At 57.9% G+C, this 23,237-nt stretch overlaps 2 protein-coding genes across 4 annotated transcripts; one reads left to right on the top strand and one right to left on the bottom strand.

The window, feature by feature from the left end:
• Nucleotides 1-8,225: 8,225 nt before the first annotated feature.
• LOC146349161 (uncharacterized) lies at nucleotides 8,226-10,535 on the top strand. Its single transcript, XM_084841558.1, has 2 exons — nucleotides 8,226-8,266; nucleotides 9,332-10,535. The coding sequence occupies exon 2, from the start codon at nucleotides 9,338-9,340 to the stop codon at nucleotides 10,469-10,471; it is 1,134 nt and encodes a 377-aa protein (XP_084697684.1). The 5' UTR covers nucleotides 8,226-8,266; nucleotides 9,332-9,337; the 3' UTR covers nucleotides 10,472-10,535.
• A 220-nt stretch (nucleotides 10,536-10,755) lies between these two features.
• On the bottom strand, nucleotides 10,756-21,955 carry HPX (hemopexin). Of its 3 annotated transcripts, XM_084842146.1 has the most exons (11): nucleotides 21,536-21,626; nucleotides 21,006-21,085; nucleotides 19,868-19,957; nucleotides 18,949-19,029; nucleotides 18,519-18,661; nucleotides 18,046-18,199; nucleotides 13,479-13,691; nucleotides 13,058-13,174; nucleotides 12,577-12,707; nucleotides 11,695-11,839; nucleotides 10,756-11,125 (listed from the first exon to the last, which is right to left on the bottom strand). In XM_084842146.1, the coding sequence occupies exons 1-11, from the start codon at nucleotides 21,598-21,600 to the stop codon at nucleotides 10,857-10,859; spliced, it is 1,488 nt and encodes a 495-aa protein (XP_084698272.1). In that variant the 5' UTR covers nucleotides 21,601-21,626; the 3' UTR covers nucleotides 10,756-10,856. The 3 variants fall into 3 exon arrangements, with proteins under 3 accessions (XP_084698272.1, XP_084698271.1, XP_084698273.1); XM_084842145.1 differs by lacking the exons at nucleotides 21,006-21,085; nucleotides 21,536-21,626 and adding an exon at nucleotides 21,658-21,955; XM_084842147.1 differs by lacking the exon at nucleotides 19,868-19,957.
• Nucleotides 21,956-23,237: the final 1,282 nt, after the last annotated feature.

Below are 23,237 nucleotides of genomic sequence, written 5' to 3'. Positions count from 1 at the left end.
TTCCACAGCTCCATTGCTTTCACTGGTTCAGAGTAGCGTCTAGTTCTTCTTCTCCTAACTGTCACCCTTTTCCAAGGAGTATCCTCTACTCCATTTTTCTTCTGCTCAGCATTTCCCACTTCTGCCTCATCTTGCTGTTGCTCTTCAAGCTTCTGGTCTGCCCTTTGCTGCTGTAGTTCCCCCATTCTGTCCAAGAACTCTTCGTGTTCTCTTATTCCCCGGAGGGTCAACAGTCGCCGCTCCAGTCCACTTACTTTTTCTTCCAGCAGCGTGATCAACTTGCACTTGTTGCAGGTGTAGGCCATGTTGTTCTCAGGCAAGAAAACAAACATGGCACAGACCTTGCAGGTCACCACCACTGGGGAGTCTTCCTTCCATAGCCTCTTTTCCCTTTTTGTGTCCAAGACAGGAAGAGAGGAAGGCCAGCATCTCTTCTCCATCATCCCAGAGTGCAGGACACGGAATAATGGGCTCAAGTGACAGGAAGCCAGATTCCAGCCGAACATCAGGAAAAACGTCCTGACTGTTAGAGCGATAGGACAATGGAACCCATTCCCTGGGGAGGTGGTGGGCTCTCCCACACTGGAGGCATTCAAGACGAGGCTGGACAGCCATCTGTCAGGGATGCTCTGAGTTGGATTCCTGCACTGAGCCGGGGGTTGGACTGGATGGCCTTGTAGGGCCCTTCCAACCCTACTATTCTATGATTCTATGATTATCCTGGAAGTGCCTAGCAAATCCATTACAGCAGGCCTCAAATGGGTCTACACTGTCTTTAGGGCCGGCATGTGCTATCCCCTGAACAACTCTGAAGAGCTCCACTGGGTGGCAGAAGATTCAATAGAGGCAGCAAGATGATGTTTTTGCAGCCCTCACTGCCCCTGAATATACTTTACCATAGGCACATACCAGCATTCGATTGCATCCGCTAGGATTTTTTCTCCATCTGTACTTGAGCCGTCTCCTATTTTGTTTCATCGCTCTCAGCTCTGGGGTGTACGACAGAGCAGTACAAGCTCTACTCAGGAGAGGGTGCTCAGGAGCAATCATGTCAACCGCCCAGGTCATTTCTGCATTCCACAGATCAACCAGGGTTTTGACAGGAGAGCCCACCATATCAGCCAGAAACCTCCCAGAGTCCGCTGGAAACCATCCAGGTCCATTAGCCTCCGGGGGGGGGGGGGGGTTGAGGGACACACCATCTTTATAGGTCCCCCACCCTTGCAGATGGGAAAAGCTGCTGTAAGTCCAAACCTCAGCAGGCAATGATCTGACCATGACAAGGGGACTGATGCAAAGTCCCCCACCTTCAGACCACCATCTCCATGTCTAGTTGAGAAAACCAAGTCTAGCGAATGCCCCGCTACATGTGTTGGGCCAATGACATGTTGGGAGGAGTCCCATGGTTGTCACAGAGGCCATGAAATCCTGAGACAAGGTGCCCTTGGTGTGAATGTTGACATCCCCCAGGAGCAACAGCCTGGGGGGGAGGGTCATAACAGCACACTCGAGACCACCTCTATCAGCTCAGATAGGGAGGCTGTTGAGCAGCAGTGTGGGCGGTACACCGACAGAGTCCCCAGCCTGTCCCACCTGCCCAACACAAGGTGCAAACACTCCAGACCAGTAGTCACATGGACAGGGAGCCTGCAGGGGGAGATGGAACTCTGACAGGCCATAGCAATCCCCCCCCCCCCCGGCCCTTGAGTCTTCCTTGATGCTGAACCAAGCACCCCAGTGGGCAGAGCTGGGAGAGGCCAACTCCACCCTGCTCGCCCACCCAGGTCTCGGTTATGCATGCCAGATCGGCTGCCTCATCCACAATTAAATCATGGCTGAGGGAGGTCTTATTTTGAGCCAATCTGGCATTCAAAAGCAGCATCTGGAGGCCCAAGGACAGGCTGATAGGGCAACGCCACACATGTAGCTGGGGGGAGGGCCAGAACACGGCACAGCCATTAACTGTCTGGGCCGTGTCCCCCTAACCTGGCTAGACCTCCTCCCAATGTGTATCTCCCTTGACCCATAACCACACTAACTGGGGCCCCCTCCAGCACCCCGACTTGGCCATATATCCTCTCTCCCAGGCACGTAACAAGATCCTAAACAGAAAAACAACCAACCCCCACAGAGAAACTGCAAAACCAATCAGCCAATGCTAGGGGGGTGCCGTTGCCCTTGCGTCTCCCGCAAAGCAGTGCCCCCGCCTTTGGGGGCGCTGCCGCCCTGTGTCAGAGCTGGGCAGGCAAGAGGCTTCCCAGGGACCCTGGGCCCAGCCAGCTCAAATCGGCAGTACTTAGCCTGGGGGAGTATTTTCCCCCCAACTTCAGCTCCAGCCAGGGCGGGGGGAGCTTTTCTCCAGCAGCAACACAGTCCCAGGCAGGCCAACAAGATGGTAAACCAGCCAGCCTGCCTCTGTACAATGTCCCAGCTGCCTTCTCCTGGCTGGTCCACACTTTGAAGGCCCTTCCCTTCCCTCTGTTACGGCCTGATGCGGAGGTAGGCAAGGCAGTGCCCAGAGCCACCACTGCGCTCACGGGGTTCAAAGCCTCGGGTCCTCTGGATTAGCGGGGGCGTTGTCTCTCCCACCCCCAGATGTCCGTTCCCTCTGAATGGAGCTGCAATCCTTACACTGGCATGGGGGGCGGGGGGATATATAAAAATATATAGTTGAGAGCTTTCCCTGTGGTGGTGTACGGTATTATGGGGTGGCTTGGTCTGGAATGGGCGCTTTACATCTCTTAGCTTATTTATTTATTTATTATTTATTAATTAAATTTATATCCCGCCTTTTTTACTCTTTAAGAAACCCAAGGCGATGTACATAATCCTCCTCCTCTCCAGTTTATCCCCACAACAACAGCCCTGTGAGGTAGGTTGGGCTGAGAGTTTGTGACTGGCCCAAAGTCACCCAGTGAGCTTCTGTGGCCAAGTGGGGACTAGAACCCGGATTGCCTGACTCCCAGTCCAACACTCTAACCACTACACCACACTGGCTCTCAAAGCTTTATCAAAGACCTGTTCCTGGTGGAGATGAAAACTGCCAGAACTGGCTTGTTGATCTGGATCAACGCCACTGCCTCCGCTTTGGGCTATGGCTATGTCATGGTGAGCACTTCACAATTTACCACTACACTGCATGCGAGTGGGAGGGGCAAGAGAGAAATGTGAGTGGATCTTATGGTCTGGGGACACGAGACCAGTGGATCTGGTGTGTTTAGGGTCTGGGGAGAGTTTATCCTGACTGAGGGAGAACTGGAGGGTTTGTTCTGGGGCTCAGACCCCCACATCTGCCTTGTATTGTGTCTTGGGCAAGTTTATTGTCTTTTAGCCTCACCAGTTTGCCTTTCTGTGAAATAGGTGTTATATGACTGGCTGCATCAACAATAGCAGCCATTTTGTAAGTGGATACCCCCCCCATGGCAGCCATTTTGTGCTGGCATGCATGACACTTTCTCAAAATTCTAAATCTGCCCACTGGCCCAAAAAAAGTTGGAAACCAGTCGTCATGGTCCCAGGTGTCCAGCGGCCACTGGAGTCATCCTCAGAGGAGCCAGAACCTTCAGATCCAGTTGGCCCCTCAGAAGACCCTGGCACTACCCAAGAGAATCTGGGACCTTCAGGGGTGAGGGTCCATGGGATCCATTATAGGACAGCAGCCAGGAAATGGAGTGCTTGCTTACTGAAGATGACTACCGATGAGTTGTGTTCCCCTCATGAGAACATCTGACAAGCCTCTAATGTGACGCAGCTGAGCCCTGGGTGGGGCTCTGGTAGCTCTGGCAATACCAGCTCTCAACTGGAACTTGAGAGCTGCTGGAAACAGCAACTCATCTTCAGCTCCAGTCTCTAGCATCCTGTTTTTCCCCCGACCTTGCTGTCTGTTTGGACCTCTGTGCTACTGACTCCTGGACTTCCACCTGACTTTGCTTTCTGCCTGTGTTTCAATTTGACAGACCTCCCAGTTTTTGACCTTGGCTGCTCCCCAGACCTCTCCCTGAAAAACCTCCTACATGCCTGGTAAAACTGCCTGACCCTTTACCTGCTAAACTAACTTCTCTAGTGTATATGTCCATGTCGTTGCTTAGCAAAGAGCCAGGACTCTGTGTAGAGCAAGACACCAGCTGCTGCCAGGTGACTCTTGAGGGAGAGAGGCCAGATGAAGGCGGCTTCTCAGGAGGACTGACAATCCCCCTCCCGCCCGTTTCTTTCCTTCTCTGCTCTTCCTGCAGCTTTACACGGGGCTTTGGGACAAACCTCCTGAGAGTGATATGAAAAGGCTCCTTATCACTGTCAGAAGGAAAAGGTTTATTTTAGCCGCCCCAGAAGCACCAATGCAGGAAAAGGCACCAACTTTGCAGGACAGTTGTTTTCAGTGTAGAAATAGTGTGCTTCTTTATTTGCTCCATTTATTTTGATCCAGATGTTCTCAATGGGGCTCCCAATCTCATGCTCCAGTATTTCTGTGCAGAGAAATGTCTTTTTCACATACAGTGCAACCCCACCTCCCTTTGTTCCTCCTGTTCTTTTTGAACAAGTTATATCCTTCAATTGCTGTATTCCAGTCATGAGAGTCATCCCATCAAGTCTCAGTTATACCTATCAGGTCATAATTTCCCTAATTACACAATAACATAATTTCCCTAATTACACAAGCCAGTGTAGATTGGCTTCCAGTTCTTCTGCTCCTAATTGTCACCCTTTTCCAAGGAGTATCCTCTACTTCATTTTTCCTTGTCTCAGCATTTTCCTCTTCTGGCTTCTGTTCGTCACTTTGATGCTGTAGTTCCACCGTTCTGTCCAAGAACTCGTGTTCTCCGATTCCCTGGAGGGTCGACAGTCGCCACTCCAGTCCTCTTACCTTTTGTCCCAACAGCGTGATCAACTTGCACTTGTTGCAGGTGTAGGCCATGTTGAACTCAGGCAAGAAAACAAACATGGCACACACCTTGCAGGTCACCACCACTGGAGAGTCTCTTTCCATAGTCTCTATTCCCTTTATGTTTCTGGCTTTCTGATTGTACTAGAATAGCCTGTGCTTTGTCCTCTATTCCCTGGAGGTTAAAAACACAGTCCCACTGGTATAGAAGTGCGTGTTACAAGAAAAATATTTTTTTTAAAAACGAAAAAAAAAATGTTAGGGGCCTCCCCCTTGACCTCCCCTGCCGAATTCCTGTTCGCTCGCTCTGATCGCTCTCTCTCTGGGAGCTTGCTTGCTTGTTTGGTCCCTAGACCAGATGGAGCAGCTCCCTCTGCTCTGCTCAACTAGGAGACAGGAAACAGACTGAAACTCTGTTGTTAACCTCCAGTGAATAGAAGACAAAACACAGGCTAAAAGATAAAGCTATCAAGTATATAGAACAGGGATGCACAACCTGCAGCTTCCGGACACGTGTTGTGCAGCTTGCATGCCCTGCTGCCGAATTCCCACGCCCTGCCACCAAGGGGGCGTCTGCTTCTATTCTGCTTTCTTCTCCTCCTCTCCCCAGGGGCCCCAAAGCAGCCTCCCCCACCCCTACCAATATTGTACGGGATATTTGGGGCCCAAAAGTTGTGCACTCCTGATATAGGACAAGTCTTGCTAAAGAAGAATCAGCATGGCTTCCACAAAGGTCAGTCCTGTCTCATTAACTTTTAACAGTTCTTTGCTAGTGTTAATAAACATGTGGACAAGGGTGATCCGGGAGACATTGTTTACTGGGACTTCCAAAAGGTTTTTGACAAAGTCATTCAGAAAAGGCTCCTGATAACAGGCATCAGCGAAGAGGAGAGGTTCTCTTATGGATCGGAACGGATTAAAAGACATGAAGCAGAAAGCATGAACAAATGGACAATTCTTGTGATGAAGGGATGTAAACATTGGTGTAGTGGTGCCAGGAGCCGCAAGGACACAGCACCACCACTTTTTTATTAGCAGGGACACTGACGTCTTCTGCCCCCACCCCCTCAGAATTCCCTATTCCCTCTGAGTTTAGCTGCAATTCTCTCAGTAGCTGTGGGGAGGGGATGAACTTTCCCAGCAATATAGTGTTCCCTGTTCTAATGCAAAGTATTTTGGGGTTGCTTGGTCTGGAATGGGCAATCAAGACCCCTTAGCTTTACCACAGACCTTCTCCTGATGGAGTTGAAAGCTGCTGGAAATAGTTTGTTGATAGTGATCCACACAGCTGCCTGCATTTTTGGCCTCTCCTTGAGGTGCGTGGCGACGGGACTATCATAATGAAAGGTTGCAGTGCCACATTTACCACCACGCTACTGGATGTAAACAACGTCACTCCAGGATCTGTAGCTTTTTTGGAGCTTTTTTTTACTCATTCATAAATTATCTGGGGCTATGGGTGAGCAGTGAAGTGGCCAAGTTTGCTGATGACACCCAATTATTTGGGATGGTTAGAACATACAGGGATTGCGAAGGGCTCCAAAAGGACCTCTCCAAACTGGGAGAATGGGCATCCAAATGGCAAATGCAGTTCAGTGTAGGCAAGTGTAATGTGATGCACATTGGGGCAAAAAATCCCAGCTTCATCTCAGTGTGCGGCTCCTAGGAAAAAGGCAAATTCTATGTTGGGCATAATTAGAAACTGAATTTAAAAAAATAACTGCCAAGACCATACTGCCTTATACAAATCTATGAGGCGACTACACTTGGAATACTCTGTACAGTTCTGGTCTCTGCACCTCAAAAATGGTATCATAGAGCTGGAAAAGGTGTGGAAAGGAGTAATCAAAATGATCAAGGGGCTGGAGCAACTCCCCTACGAGGAAAGGCTACAACATTTGAGGCTCCTCGGTCCCTTCAGGATTATGAACACAGTTTCATAATTATTTCAACTGTTAAATGATTAACTGTTTGGAAGAAACAAAATAAGCTGATTTTACCAGAGTGAAAAGCTCCCTGCATTTTCAAAATAGTTTGCTCTGATTATTGTAGAGGGTATTAAAAATATATCAAGATAGTTTTTAAAGCCAACCTGGGGACGCTTACCATTCTCCAAGGACTGGGCCAAACGGCTAATAAACTGAATGGAATTAACAAAACCATGTGCATTCCATGTCTGGCCAAGGACCCCTTGACCCACTGAAATAGTGGTTTAATCAGTGAGAACTCCCTCATTGATCACTGAGGCCTGTCCTGACTAGCTTGATATAGCCTGGCCAATCACCCATTTTACACTGAGGCCAGTGACTGAGGCCAAGAGCAGGTGAGTGGCTTCTGCAAGGGTTCTCCTGTTTCTTTGTTTAAATTTATGCCCTGCCTTTCCACACTAACCACCCAATGCAACTAACAATAACAATATACGAATACCATATAAAAGCAAGTACAGAAAACACCATCAAAAACAACAAGCAAGAGGAGATAAAAACAGCATGGTCTCTTTACCATGCGCCATCCATGGTGTTTGCTGCAGAGTGGAGGTCAGAAAATAAGTTACCAGCTTCGGGGGGGGGGGAGCATTGTTCCATCCAGACACTTGCTCACAGCCCAGCAGCAGTAGCAGAGGGCAAGGCTGAGCGTGGCCAAGGCAGGATGCTGGCTCACGTGCCACAGGTGGGGCCAAGATAAGGCTGGGGGCTTATCATGGGACACGACAGCCTCAAGCAGGTGCCTCATTCCAGGCAGAGAACTTGCAAGAGGAGGCAGCTCTGTGGACACTCCTGTGCGGTCAGGTACAGAAAAAGTGGGGCAGGGCAGGGCAGGGCAGCTCGGGCGTGCACCCTCTTTCTGCAGAGGATGGGCGGCCATGGACTGCTCTGGGACCAGGGCTCAGCCTACATGGGGGGGCAGGGGGAGGCAGGAAAGGACCCACTGCTGTCCTCTATGCTACCAACACGAGATGGGGGGGAGGGTCCCCAACCCACCCCCCTTTGGCTCCAGAGGAAAAGGGGTCCAAAGCAGGCCAAGAAGTGACCTTTTGTTCTCTGGGTCCCGCTTTTATTGGTGCAGGGTCAAAGCAGGGGTATACAAACTGTAGCCCAGGCCCCGTGTGTGGCTCTCCAAAAGGCAGCCCCCTCTGGGGGCCTGAAGCCCCCCATGGCTGTCAATTCCCCTGCTGCATGTACTCTGCTCCCCCCCCCCCGAGATCCTGATAGAGGTGGCTCATTCCCTGCTGCAGCTGGCAGCAAGGAGTGAGTGGCCTGCACGGGGCCTGCGGGTGCGCATGCATGCACGAGTGCACGCAGAGCCCCTGCCCCCAAGCCAGCGTCACACGTGGCCCTTTGGGCCGAGCAGAATGGAAGCGCGAGCGCTGGGGCCGGGTGCTTCCAGGTGAGGTGTTTATCAGGCCACTGTGTTCACAGGATTTTACCGGAGGCCCCCTGGGAGTGCCGCAGCTTCCATCTTTTCCCTTGCCAAAATCAGTGGCAAAGAAGGGAGGGAGCAGCTGCTCAGTGCCTGTGGACTGGCGACATGATCCCCCCCCCCCGGCCGCCCCCAGGGCTCTTTCCTTGCCAGCCCGCCTGCACCAGGCGGCCTGCCAGTCTGGCTCGGCGCAGGCCAATACTTCCGCCCACCCCCAGGGATGGGGGCGCTGGGGCAGGACGCCAAGCGCGCTGCCCCTTCGCAGGGCCCTGCCGCGCAGCCGCCTGGGCTGCTGCTCGGCTGTGCTCTTCCGCGAGGCCCGCTCCCCACCCCGCGCGCCCAGGGGGCGAGGCCGGGCCGGGCCGGGCCGGGCGCCCGCGCCACCAGCCCCTCCCGAGGCTCCCGCCCCTGCCGGCGCCCTTGGAGAGGCGGCGCCAGGGAGGCCCCAGCTCCGCGCCGCGCGCCCTTCACGGCCCTGGAGGGCAGCCGGCCGGGGCCGGCGGAGGCGGCGCCGACGCTGGCAGCCAGCGCCCGAGCCGCTCTCCCCTCCCACGCGCTGGGCAGCGCGGGGCCCTCAAGCCGCGCTGGGCCCGAGGAAGGCCGGGGGCGCAGGAGAACCCAGCCCGCCTCGCCCGGCCCGAGCATCCCACGGACCACCCATCGCAACTCCGGCCGCGTTCCCTCCCCGCCCAGGGGCGGCGCAGGCGCCACGCGCGGCCACCAGCGGGGCCCCGCGTCCTCCTCCCGAGCAGGGTCCCGGGGCGCAGGGCTCCACCCGAGCTGCGGCTCCCCTCTGCGCTGCCCGGCCGGGCGCCGCCCACGCGCTCGGCTCGTTCTCCGAGCCAGCGCCGCGCTCCGTGCTGCGCTCGCTCCGGCCCGGCCCGAGCGCAGCGGAGCAAGGCTCCCGCGGCGGCGGCGGCCCCAGCCCGCCCTCCGGCCGGGGGGAGCGGGAGGCCGAGGGCCGCCCTGCCCCGCTGCTGGCCGGGCGCCCGAGCGCGGCGCCTGAGCCCCCTCGCCGCCCTCTCGTTGCAGGCGGGCATGGCGCTCTTCGCCCAGCGCCTGGAGCCGGCCGGGTTCCTGCAGGCGCTGCGCGCGCTGGCGCAGGGCGTGGTGGCCCAGCTGCGCGGGTCCGCCGCCCCGGAGGAGCTGGCCTTCGTGCGCGGGGAGCTGGAGCTGCTGGAGCGCGAGCTGGCCGGCGGGCCGGGGCTGCTGGAGGACGGCGAGCTGGGCGCCTGCGAGGACTGCGTGGCCGCGGCCCTCGCGCAGCTGTGCCTGGCCGCGCGCGCCGGCGCCGCCCACGCCGCGCGCGAGACGGAGCTGTTCCTGCGGCGCTGCGCGCGCGACGAGCTGGAGCGCCGCCTGCTGGCGCTCGGGCGCCGCGTGCAGGGCAGCGCCGTGGTGGCCCGGCGGCGCCCCCTGCTGGAGCAGGCGGCCGAGCAGCTGCGCCCGCGCCGCCCCGAGATGGCGCGCCTGTGCCGGCGGCTGAACGCGGTGCTGGGCGCCGGCCTGCTGTGCCTGCTGGCCGAGGCCGGGCTGAGCCAGCGCGACCCGGCCCTGCTGCTGGGCGCGTGGGCCGAGCGCGTGGCCGCCCTTCACGCGCGCGCCCAGGAGGCGCTGGCCCGCTGCGCCGGCTACTTCCGCCCGCAGGCCCAGGAGGACGTGGACCAGGCCCTGGCGGCGGCGGAGGAGGAGGACTTGGCCGAGCTGGCGGCCGGCGTCCTGCGGAAGCTGGAGCAGAACTACGACTGGCTGTGCTGGGCCGTGATGGCCTGGCGGGCGGAGGCGGCGGAGGCGGAGGGCCCGGGCGTGCTGGCCCAGGGCCGCTTCGTGGCCGGGCAGGCACCCACGGGGCTCCGCCTGGTGGCCTGCTACGGGGAGAGCCCCTCGGCCCTGGACCGCACGCGCACCCGCCAGCTGATCGGGGAGCTGGAGTGGAAGCTGCCCAACCCGCCGCCCGAGGTCTACGCCCGCCTGGAGGCCGAGCCGGCCCACGCCTCCGGCTACCTCGCCCGCCGCATGCTGCAGAAGCTGGGGGAAGGGCTGGGCCCCGGCGTCACCCTCCTCGTGGTGCCCGGGAAGCTGGACATGAAGAGCAGCTTCCCGGCGGCCGCCAGCCTGCTGCACGAGTACCGCCACCGCCTGGCCTCGGGCACCGTCTGCATCTTTGGCTGAGCCCTGCGGAGAGAGAGCGGGTGTGCTGGTCCAAGGCCTCCTAATAAAGTGTCATTTCCCTGACCCCCGTGGCCAGGCACAGAGACTTCTTTCCCACGCACACCTGCCCCAGCCCGGATTCCGTGGCAGCCGCCAAAGGGGGCCAAAAGAGCCATCCCTTTTGCCAAGCATGGCTGCCGACTCTCTTGGGTCGAGCTCTGCCCATTTCAGAGTTGACCCCCTTTCTTGCACGCAGCGTAAGACCCCAGCGCACACAAAAGCAGACCTCAGGCGCAGAGCACCACTGGGTAACCAGCAAGGGGTTTATTGGCTCCATCGGGGGTGGGAGTAGGGCGGGCACAGGTCGGCCTCCACATGGTACCAGGCCGTTGGGGAAGGGTGCTCCTCATCCGTGGTGAGGGGGGTACTGGGGAGCACCGCCCACCCCCGCCTGAGGGCATCTGAAAAAGGCAGCAGCAGTGTTCTGGGCAGGCGCCGGGGCCTCGGCCTCTGTGAGCTGGGCCATGTCACCGTAATGGTGGAAGTTGGCTCCGTGGAAAAGGAACACCCCCATGGCGGTACACAGAGAGCTATCCACGTGGTCATGGGGGATGCGCAGTGCTGGTCCGAGGCGACGAGGGCTGTGCTGCAGCTCCACACGCCTGACGTGGCTTCCTGTGGGGGGGCGGAATCATGTCAGGTCCAGGAGCCCACCTGTGCTGGGGGCTGGAGCTGCATCCTGCCCTGCCCAGCCCTCTGCTCCCCTGGAACAAAAGCACGCCAGGCTGTGCTGGACCCACATCACAACAGGGCAAGGGAGGGAGCCCAGCCTTGCCTGCCCAGACAACCCCCCCAAGCCCCTGCAATGCTCCCGTCCCCTAGAGACTTGCTCTCGCCTGCCCTCTCGCTCTCATGCTCCTTAGCCCATTCAGCTCGCTCTCACTGTCATATATACACGCACCCGCACTTGCTTTCCTACATCTGAACGGTAAACCTGGCAGTCCTGGTTCCCAAACAGATGGCTTCACTTGAACCAGGGCTTAGCCCCAGAACATATGTCCAATGCCAGGGTTTGCCTGAGGAAGACCGTGCCCATGAGCACGCATGGGCAACCTTTCCCTCAGCACTGTGTAATCCCCATTCCTCCGGGGTTAGGGGGAACGGGATGCCCAAGGCAGGAGTATCCCTCTGGCCAGGGGGGAACCCCTCCAGCTCCCCTCCTCCCGCCCACACCCGTTGAGTACCTTGGATGATGTAGGCCTCCTGGGAGTGAGGGCAACTGAAGGCAGCATCAGCTTCCGCCACCCCCAGTTCCTCCTGCAGTGCCCGGGGGTAGCCCTCCACACGGCTGTAGCCCTGGCTGGCTCGGTAGATCGTCACTTGGGGGCCCTGTAGGCCAGGAGCAACGGGGGAGGGCAGTGAGGGACCTAGGACGTGCCCTTCACCTGAGCCCCGCCACTGGGTCCTGGTCCTTGAAACCCCACACGTGCCCTGTGCCGCCTCCTGTGGGAGCAACCAGGGGCCCTGCCCAAGGGGCGTGCAGGCGGTGGGAGAGAAAGGTGGAAAGAACCTCTGGCATCCTAGGAGCTGCTGCGGCTCAGCCGGGGGCAGGCAGCCAAGGCAGGCTGTGGGTCTGTCGCCTTCCTGGGGGTTGGGAAGGGCAGGAGGCCAGGGCATCCCAGAGTTCTGCTCAGGTGACCTGTGGGACAACCACACCGCCCCCTGCCTGCCTCAAGACCGCCATCCACCCCACGCACTAGCTGCTTCTGCTGGCTGCCAGCCAGAACCCCATGGCCAGCTGCTCCACCTGGAGCCCCCCCCCCCCCGGTCCATTTTATTCTCAATATGGGCAGGGTGCGGGAAGAGAAAGCCCCCGCTCCACCAGCTGGTGGCTGGCCCCTGCCCTGAAACAGTGTGGATCTGGCCGACACAGCACACTCCCCCCAGTGGGACGTGCTGGGGAGTCTGAGCGTAAGAAGGCACCTTCCTGCCCTCTTGGGAGAAGCATCTCTCTGGCCACACAGTGAACTTTCAAACTTGCAAGCGTCACTAGCAGGATCCCTGCCCCCCTACGCAGACCCAGAGGAGACCCCCATGCTCCTGCCTCTCCCTCCCCAGGCGCACACCTGGATCAGGTAGAGCTTGTCCTCCCAGCTGAAAGCAGCATCCACCTCCCCCGCCAGCCCCTTCCAGGTGTGGTTGAGAGGCCAGGAGTGCCATCCGTCCCGCCCAGAGTCCACGCGGAAGTATTGCCCCCCTGCCGTGAAGAGGAGGAGGAGAAAGAAGAAGAGACAGCAGCTGCGGCACCCACAGGGCATCCAGCTGCACAGGTGGGGGGCAGCAGCTTCATCTCCCCCCACCCTGCACCCCTGCTCAGCAAGTGCCCCGGGATTCTCATTCTGAGGGGCCCAGCCATGTGCAGACTCCCCCACCGATGAGAATGGGAGGCCCCATGAACACCTCGCCTGCCTATCTTAGGCTGTGCCCGGGGGGGGGGGTGTCTCAGCTGGAGAAAATGGCTGCATCCCACTGCCCCCCTTGTCCCTCTCTCTGACCCTCCCACACGAAATGCCTCCCTCCCACAGCAAGCAGGCCAGACACAGTTACCACGGAAGGCATATGTTCTCCCAGAGTCATCTGAGGAGAAGGCCTGGAACGGGTGTCCGCTGCAGCGGTCCATGAGAGCCCTGAGGGTGGCGTTGCTCTGTGTCTCGTGCCCGTGGCCTGCCAGGGTTCATGGAAAGAGGGTACAGAGGGGCACTCCAGGTGAGGAGCTTCCAGAGACATCCCGATCCCCCGGGGAGAGGCCAGAGGCCGCGCCACCTGAGGAGCCCGCCTTCCCCACACTCCAAAGAGCCGCCACGGCTAGGATGGGGCCAGACTGATCCGACCAGGGAGACAGGGGGGCGCCCATCCCCCGGCCCCGGAGGTGCAGCGACATGCTAGAAGTCGTAAAGCAAGAAACTCAGAGCCTCAGTCTGGGACCAAGACCCTCACTCCCCGAACTCCTGCAATGCCATGGGCTCACCTCGTCCAGGGCAGCGCATGAAGTAGTCCCTGGTGTCCCGTGGGTAGTGGGGGGGCACCTCGCCCGTGACAGGGTCAAAGCGCCAGAAGCGGGCACCCTGGAAGCAGAAGTAGCGCTCCAGCCACCGCACGGCAGCGGAGCAGTTGGAGACAGCCGGCCAGAGGCGCTGCTTCACCTCCCCAGTTTTCAAGTCATAGGAGAGGATCGTGGCACCTGCGGGAGAAAGGGTCGAGCAAGGGCGGGTGTCGGGGGCTGCCTCCTCCTCCCCACCCCTGGTGTTTTGCACAGGTGAGAGGGGCTTTTAGGGAGGCTAAAAGCAGCAAAAAGGCTTTCTTCAGCTACGTGCATAGTGAAAGGCAGAGGAGAGAAATGGTAGTTCAGCTATTAAATAAGGATGGCAAAACGATCACAGCTGACAAAGAAAAGGCAGAGGTGCTCAGTTCCTACTTTGGCTCAGTCTTCTCCCAAAAGAGGGTCTATGACCCCCCTGGCAAAGGCGAAGTGCAGGCTGAAGGGGCAGGATTGCAGCTTGAGATCGATAGGCATATGGTCAAGGAACACCTCATTACTTTGAATGAGTTCAAATCTCCAGGGCCAGATGAGCTGCATCCTAGAGTCATAAAGGAACTGGCAGAAGAGGTCTCAGAACCATTGTCTACTATCTTTCAGAAATCATGGAGGATGGGTGAAGTGCCAGATGGTTTTGTAGGCCCCTTCCAACCCTACTGTTCCATGGTTTTATGGTTCTCTTCTCTAGGGCTTTTCTTACAGCCTTTATATGTCTCACTAAGTATTCCTTCCTCTCCAAGGCAGCGGCCTCTTGTCCGCACTCTCCACCACAGGGGTACAGGTCAGCTCAGCCGACCAGCCACCTCCCAGGTGAACCTCTTGGTCATAGTTCCTCTTTATTATTTCTACAGACCAGGCTTTATTGTCCAGACCTATCATACAATCATAGAATAGTAGGGTTGGAAGGGGCCCACAAGGCCATCGAGTCCAACCCCCTGCTCAATGCAGGAATCCAGGTCAGAGCATCCCTGACAGTTGGCTGTCCAGCCTCGTCTTGAAGGCCTCCAGTGTGGGAGAACCCACCACCTCCCCAGGTAATTGGTTCCATTGTCACATTGCTCTAACCCTGTCTCACTGGTGTGTGTTACAAGAAATTTTAAAAAACATTGTTAGGGACCTCCCCGTTGACCTCTCCTGCCGAACTTTTGTTTGCTCGCTCTTTTTGCTCACTCTGATCGCTCACTCTCTGGGAGCTTGCTTGCTTGTATAGCCCATAGACCAGCTGGAACAGCTTCCTCTGGTCTGAGCTGGTCTGCTCAGCTAGGAGACAGGAACATCATAGGAAGGGCTAACAACAAGATTGGCTCAGGGCTGTGGTGCTTGAAACTGGCCTCCTACCCTATGGAGGGCTTCCACACCAGTCTACATCACAGACTTAAACTGGCTTCACTGTAGTTCCTACTCCTGGAGCTATTTCCAGGGGGAGGAGGTGGCTAGCAACCTCTTAACAGAATTCTGATAACCTCATTCAACCAGTCTACAACTCCCTAGAGAGCCGTGTGGTGTAGTGGCTAGAGTGTTGGACTGAGAGCCGGGAGATCCAGGTTCTAGTCCCCACTCGGCCATGGAAGCTCACTGGGTGACTTTGGGCCAGTCACAGACTCTCAGCTCAACCTACCTCACAGGGTTGTTGTTGTGAGGATAAAATGGAGGAGGAGAAGGATTATGTATGCCCCCTTGGGTTTCTTAAGGAGGAAAAAAGGTGGGATATAAATGTGATAGATGATAGATAGATAGATAGATAGATAGATAGATAGATAGATAGATAGATAGATAGATAGATTCATTCTTTGGGGGAAGCCATAACAGTTCTGCCAATATCACTTTGTACTGGAGGGGCCATGGCTCAGCGGCTCAGTGGTAGAGCTCCAGCTTTGCAACAGAAGATTCCAGGTTCAAGCCCCAGCAGGATCTCCAGGTAGAACTGGAAAAACCCCTGCCGCAAAACCATGGACAGCCACGGCAGCCAGTCCATGTCAACAATACTGGGGTAGGTGGACAAATATTTGGACTTAGTGACCTGGTCTGCGGTGAAACCAAATCATGGACTCTTTATCCCAGAGTTTTAACCCATGAGAAGTTGTTGAGTTAAACTCTTGGTTGTTTGTCCCTCAACAATGCAGAGTTCTAGGTTTGGACGTTGCAACGAACAACCCAGGAACTTAATATGGGAAGTGGTGCCAAGTGGAAGTGGTGAGTGCATGGTAGGCTGCCTGCTCGCCCACTCTGGCACAGCCTGGATAACCCCTAGTTTGAACAGCTCTCGGGCTGCCATTATGTGCGAACCAGGCCAGTGTGAGGCAGTGTCTGATGTCACTGCCCAGACTGCAGTCCAGCTGTGGGAGCAGCGTCTTGGGGGCTGCAGAGCGCCCTTCATTGGCGCTTTCCAGCAGAGGGTCAGGGGGCCTCGAAGCCAACACAGATTTGTCAAGAACAAATCCTGGCAGACGAATCTGATCTCATTTTTGGATCACGTCACCTCCCTTGTGGACTCTGGGAATGCTGTGGACATAATATACCTTGACTTCAGCAAAGCTTTCGACAAAGTGCCCCATGATATCCTGATGAGCAAACTAGCTCAAAGTGGGCTAGACGAAACAACTCTCAGGTGGATCCAAAGTTGGCTACAGAATCGGACTCAAAGAGTGCTTATCAATGGGACCTTCTCAAGCTGGGGAGAGGTAACGGGTGGGGTACCGCAGGAGCCCAGTGCTCTTCAACATTTTTATGAATGACTTGGAGGAGGAAGTGCAGGGAATGCGGATCCAATCTGCAGATGACACAACACTGGCTGGGATGGCTAACACCTAAGTGATCTGGATAGACTGGAGCTCTGGGCAGAAAACAACAGAATGACATTTAATAGGGAGAAATGCCAAGTTCTGCACCTAGGAAAAAGAAACCCAATGCACAGTTACAAGATGGGGGTTATGATCTTGGAATTGTTGTCGATCACAAGCTGAATATGAGCCAACAGTGTGATGTGGCTGCAAAAAAGGCAAATGCTCTTTTGGGCTGCATTCATAGAAGCATCGCTTCCAAATCCCGGGAAGTACTAGTTCCCCTCTACTCAGCACTGGTTAGGCCTCATCTGGAGTACTGTGTCCAGTTCTGGGCACCACATTTTAAGAAGGATGCAGAGAAGCTGGAGAGGGTTCAGAGGAGGGCAACAAAGATGATCAGGGGACTGGAAACAAAGCCCTGCGAAGACAGACTGAAAGAACTGGGCATGTTTAGCCTTGAGAAGAGAAGACTGAGGGGAGATATGATAGCGCTCTTCAAGTCCTTGAAAGGTTGTCCCAGAGAAGAAGGCCAGGATCTCTTCTCGATCATCCCAGAGTGCAGGACACAGAATCATGGGCTCAAGTGACAGGAAGCCAGATTCCGGCTGAACATCAGGAAAAACCTCCTGACTGTTAGAGCATTACAATGGAACCCATTCCCTAGGGAGGTGGTGGGCTCTCCCACCCTGGAGGCGTTCAAGACGAGGCTGGACAGCCATCTGTCAGGGATGCTCTGACTTGGATTCCTGCATTGAGCTGGGGGTTGGACCCGATGGCCTTGTAGGCCCCTTCCAACCCTACTATTCTATGATTCTATTCTATGACCAGGATGCTGCCATTAGAGGTGCTCCTGTCATGGATCAGGGCAGGGGCTGCAGGAAAGGGCAATCCAGATGATCAAGGAGTTGGTGCATTGCCCCAGTGAGGAAAGGTTAGAAGGGCCATGTGTTTTTACCTTAAAGAAAGGGGAGACATGATGGAGGTGTGCAAAATGATGCCTCGCTTGGAGAAAATGGAGAGGGAGGTGTTTTCTCCCTCTCTCGTAACACTAGAACCCAAGGCTGCCTCCCATGGAGCTGATGGGTGGGAGGTTCAGGACAGAGCAAAGGGAGTCCTTCTTCTTGCAGCCCAGAGTTAAACTCTGGCATTTGGCCCCACAACATGTCACGATGGCCACCCCTTCGGTCAGCTTTAAAGGTGGGTGAGGCCAACTCATGAAGGATGGCTGCTGCTCACGATGGCTATGCATTATCTCTAGTAACGGAAGCTGCATCGGCCTCTGAGCTCCAGCTGGTGGGGGCCACGAGGGGGAGGAGGCTGCTGTTGCGCTCCCAGGCGCTCGGTCCCAGGGGCGTCTGGCTGGCCATTGTGGGAGGCAGGCTGCAGGCCTGGAGGGAGCCCCTTGGGCCTGATCCAGCTTCAGGGCTCTTCCGACATTGCCAAGGCCCAGCCAGCGGGGATGCCGCCTCAGCAGGCTCAGGCAAGGCTCCCAGGCCCCCCAGAGGGGCTCGTTGCTTCTCCTGCCTGGCTCTGCCCTCCTCCTCCACCTGCGCCATCCCCCATTGCTCAGGGTAGCATCAGCTGCTGCTGCAGGCATGGAAAGTGCTGCAGCTGGGACCCAGGGGAAGCCCCCGGCACTTCACAGCAGCGTGTCAGAGATGGCCCCCATTCCGCCTGCCCCTCCTCCTGGCTGGCATGGATGAAATCCAACTCACCCTTGAAGAAGAGGACTGCCTCCGCCGTGCATTCCTTGGGGTGGCATTCCACTGCGGCATCCAGGTCTCCAGGCACCCCTTTGAACTCTTCCCCAATGAGCCGGGGGTAGCCAGGCCTCAGCTTGCCTTGGGCATAGGCCCAGAGCCACTTGCCCTGCAAGGGAGGCGAGGACAGCACACCTCTCACTTCCCACGAGGCCCCCATGGGCCACCCCCCAGGCCCAAGGGGGCCACTCTGCCAGAGAGAAAGGCCACCCCCACCCTGCCCTTCCTGGCCCTTGGCACCATGCCTTCCCCCTGCTGCAGTTCCACCCGGGGGGGCAACCCCTCCCCTCCACAGCACCAAAGTGCAGCCCAGCTGCTACGACCACTGCCACTGCCGTCATCTTCCTGTCCCGTCCCAAGGAGGGTTATGGGGGGAAACAGCACCCCAGACTGAGAGGGGAGGCAGACCCGGACTCAGTCCCACACACCTGGAAGAGGTAGACGGTGTCATGGACCTCAGGGTGGTCCAGGTGGTGAATCCGCAGTGCAGCATCCACAGAGCCCTGGATCTCCGGCCAGGAGGCGTTGATTGGCTCCGCTGTGCCAGTGAAGCCCTTCCAGACAAGGTCCCCTGGAGGGAGGGAAGGTGGGTGGGTGGGGCGGCCAAGGAGAACTGTGTGGATCCCAGCCCAAGCCCTCAGGCCCCACAGCCCTCACAGGACCCCTGCTTCTCTCCCAAGCTGAGCCTCTGAACAAGACTGCCAGGCCACACATTTAGCCCCCCTCCCCTCTCAAATAAGCTCTCCCCACGCCTTCCCCACCGTGGGAGGGAGGAGCAAGTCTGAAGAGGGAGCTGCACTGGGAAAGGCTGTGTGAGTATCTGACACCCCCCCCCCGCTGCACCCATATTCCAGCTACCTTTGAAGAAGAGCATGATACCCCTCTCATCCAGCGTGATGGCGTCAAACCCTTCCTCATCCGCACAGCGCCGTACTAGCTCTGGGAGAAAAAGTGAAATCAGAAAAGCACAAGATCCCTCCCCACCCGCCACTCCATGCACGTGGAGCTCCCCTCACATATGGGTGGACCCAATCCCTCCCTCCCTCCATGTCCCAACCAATGCACCTTGAGCAGGAGGCACGCTCCACGGCTGGGGAACAAGGCGCAACTGCACTCCTGTCCTGCTCGAGGGTTTCCCACTGGGGCCTCTGGTGGGCCACTGCGGGAGCAGAATGCTGGACTGGAGTCGCCCCCTTGAGTATGATCTGGCGGGGCTTCTCTGATGCCCTTATGCTCCTTCCCAAACGTCCCTGCGGGGAGGGCTTCCCGCCAGACTTCCAAGGGGCCCCCAGTGCTGTCACAAGCACTTGCAGTCGCAGCGGTGCCAGGGCTGCTGGGAACCATGGGAAATGTAGCTCCTGACACCCCTACTTGGGAAGCACGTTCCCCACGGCTCGTGCCTGGTCACTTGTGGCAGCATCCAGGGCCCAGCGCATGCTCCCGCCAAAAGGCCGCACTGCTCTTGCCAGGTGAGTCTGAGTGAAGGAGAGGGGCAGCAGTGCTGAGGGCTTGCAAGGGGCGGGGCAGGGAGGGGCAGGGCGGGGCAGGTGGGAGGCTGGATCACAATAAGCCCCATGAAAGTGATCTGGGCCTGGCTTGCCATGAGGCTGAGAGTCAAAATAATGACGTTTGCATTTCGAGCCCTGCCGTCTTTGGGACCCCCCCCCCCCCCAAAACGTGCATGGACTCTACAGGAATTTGAGGCCACGTATCTCAGGCAAGTACACTTGTCAACATGTGCTGTAACTGCCGGATGGTAGCAAGCTCTATGACAAACCTGGAGGCCCTGAACTATGCGAGGTGGGCTGTGGAAGGCTGCTGGGGGGGGAGCTGCCCCAAATTGAGGTGGATCCTTCAAGCAGTGAACCTAAGGGAGTCATGGAAGAGACATTTCCTGCCCGCTCCTCCCCCAGCACCCCCACATTGATCAGGGGGCCCCACCCTCTGGACCAGGGAAGGGCTACCTCCAGCCCACAGAGGTTCCCAGTCCTTGGGGGGGTAGAGGAATCCCCACGTGATCTCTGATCCCCAAAAGGAGATAAGGGATTTGCTACACTGTGCCAAGGGGAACCCCTTTGTTTTAGCAGACATCGGAGATAACGTGGAGATTCCCCTGGACTCGGCTGGGGCTGGCAGGACAGGCTCTGCAAGTCCTGGCCAACTTCCTTCGCATGCCGCTCACACCCCAATTGGTTGGGGGGGGTAATCTGGCCCCCAGACCAACAGAGGTTGCCTCTGCCCTGCTCGAGACAGGCTTTTTAGAGTAGCAGGAGGCTGCAGGGACGAGGAGGGGAAACTTCCCTTTGTTCTGTGACCTTAGCACAGAATCCAAGCCATGGATCAGAAATCTCACAGCCCTCTCCCATAGGAGTTCGAGGAAGCAGGGAATATCACACAAAGTTCCCTTGCACAGCGGGGGCCAGCCCCGTTGCCCCCTCGCGCGGCTCAGCCTGCCTGTCCTGGCTGGCTTGGGTCTCCAGGGCCACCGCAGGCAGAGGTGCTCTCAGCACTTGCTCCCTCAAGATCCTTCTGGACTACAGAAGTTGAGGAGGGCTGGACCAGGGGTCCCTGACAGGCCAGCAAGCGCAGCCACCGAGCTATGCCCCCCCACCGCATATAAATGCTGCTGGGACTCCTGCACACAGCCGGCGGGACAGACATTATGGCACCGGTGTAAGAAGGCCTCAGGAAAGGGGCAACCTGAGCAGAGCTGCAACCATGCTGGGAGGCCGACCACGGAAAGTGACGGGCGGAACTAAACGTGGCTGAGCGGGCACAGCGCACAGGCAGGAACTTCCCAGACCTCCCTGCCAGTTCCACTGCAGGACCCTTCACCCGGAAGGAAGGATCGGGCTCAGGGCTCGGCCGGGACGGACTGCGCGGCGCCCTGGGAGGCAGCCGGGCCACCCACCCACCTGTGTCGTTGCGCGGCGGCTGGGAGCCCGGATGGCGCCGCCTGCTGCCGGGGCGGCTGGGCTGGCCACCCTCACGGCCCCTGCGGGAGAAAGCCCGCGTCAGCGCTTCGCCTCCGCGCCTCTCCGGCTCCGCAGCCTCGGCGCCCCTGCCGCGTTCGCCGCGGCGCAGCCTGCCGGGGATGCCAGAGCCGGAAAGGGCCCGGCGGGCTCCCTCCGCGCCCAGAGCCGCGGCCGCTCCCGGGTCTGCAGCGCGGGCCGCGCGGCGCCAGCGCAGAGCTGTGCCAAGGCGCCCGGCGACCCCGGGAGAGAGGCCAGCCGCGCCGCGCGCTCGGCAGGGGTCGGGGCCCTTCCTGCCGCTGCCCGCCCGCGCCGCGCCCCTCGCGTGTGCGGGGTCAGAAGTCCGGCCTTCCCCATCTTGCCTCCCTCCCCGCGCCAGGGGGGCTGACGAAGCTCCGTCCCCGCCCCCCAGCTGAGCCCCCCGCGCCGCGGCAGAGCCTCTTCGCCCCGCGCCCCCTCCCCAGGGCGCTCACAGGGGGCGAGCGAGCGCGGGCTCCGCGGCCCAGGCGAGGAGGAGAAGTCCCAGCGCGCCGCGCATCGCGGTCCTGGAGAGGCGGCCCGACTGCCGGCCCGGCCCCACGGCCCGGCCCCTTACAGCGAGAGCCGGAGGCGTGTCCCGGCGCCAGGGGCGGTTGCACCGTCGAGGCTCGCCCAGGAACTCCGCCAGGTCGGCCCCGGGGCTGCGGCGCCCTCTCGGGGGCTGGCCGGGGAGGCTCGCGGCGCAGGGCAGCCAGGGCCGGGTCCCACGGATGCTTGGCCTCCCCCACGTGCGGGGCCAGAGGAATGCGGGATGCCCGCAGCCGTCGGGGTGCGCCTCCTCTGCTGTGGCCGCGCCTGCTGGGGACCCCCGCCCGTTCCAGCCGCATGAGCTGAAGGGTAAATATTGGCGCTCGATCTCTGACGCTGAAAATGAACACACACGATTTCCCGAAAGCACTCACGTGGTGCACTGCGGGAGGGGAAGACCCGGAGTGGCAGCCCCCGGAGGCTGCGGGGGGGGGGGGGCTCCAGCGGCTGGCTGAGCAGCATCCTCGCAAAAGGCAAGGCTCCAGAGTGAAAGCTCTGGGATGGGGCCAGTACCAGTACTCAATAACAGACACACCCATAGATATTTGGGCCCCGCCAGAGTCTGTCTGTGTGTGTGGGGTCAGACTAGATGAGCTCAGCACGCCTCCCAGACTTCCTCTCCTGGGCAGCAACTAGGCTGCTAGGCAATGCGGGTAGCCTGGTGGGAGGAATCGTCAGGAGAAGCTGCCAGGCGGGCTGGAGGAGGAAGGGAAGGGCTCGAGGGGCCCCTCTCCCCCGCCTGCCTGCTGTCCTTGACCTGCTCCCTCGCCCGACAGGACCCAGCTGCCAGGACATGGACTTCACCCAGCCATGAATGCCATGGGCAGAGGAGACGGAGAGGGCTCCTGTTTGCTCAGCTGAGGAGGGCGGACAGGGGAGGGCTCAGGAGGGCGGAGGGTTCACTCCAGCCCCCCCAGGGCGAGGCCCACCTGGGTGCAGGCCCCAGAACTTTTTGAGCTGTGCCCTGGATATTTTGAGCTGTCCTAATTGCCATTTTTTTAAACATTTTCCCATTGACTTGCATTGGAAAACAAAAATGGCCATAACTTTTTTAGTTTGTATGATAAATGCATGGAATTTGGAGGCTTGGTAGCCCCCATGGAACTGACTGAATCTGCCAAATGTCAGGCAGTTAAGTCCAGTGGGTTTTGTGCTAGTCACAGGTAAAATTTGCTATTTTCAAGAAAATCTGACAAAGCAAAGAACTATCTTTTTTTTGTGCTTCCACATACATTCATGGAATTTGAGGACCTGCCAGCCCCCATACAGATGACTGAGCCTGCCAAAGTTCAGACAGTTAGGTGTAGTGGCTTTTGTGCTAGCCACAGGTAAAATTTGCTTTTTCCAAGAAAATCTGTCAAAGCAAAGAGCTATAATTTTTTTGAGCTTCCACATAAATTCATGGAATTTGAGGACCTAGCAGGCCTTATGGAGCTGACTGAACCTACCAAATTTCAGACAGTTGGGTCCAGTGGCTTTCGTGCTAGCCATGCGTAAATTTTCCTTTTCTCAAAAGTCTAAAATAAAAAGTAAAAACTGTCAAGTCACCCAGGCGATTAGAGATCCTTATCAGAAGGTGTTTAAGGTGACCATTAGAAGTTCACTATC

Source organism: Heloderma suspectum, chromosome 3 (genome assembly GCF_057233095.1).
Source record: "Heloderma suspectum isolate Gila_16-S chromosome 3, 16-S_ref, whole genome shotgun sequence".
In the NCBI taxonomy this organism is placed as follows: Eukaryota; Metazoa; Chordata; class Lepidosauria; order Squamata; family Helodermatidae; genus Heloderma; species Heloderma suspectum.
This window is presented reverse-complemented; position numbering and strand designations above follow the sequence as displayed.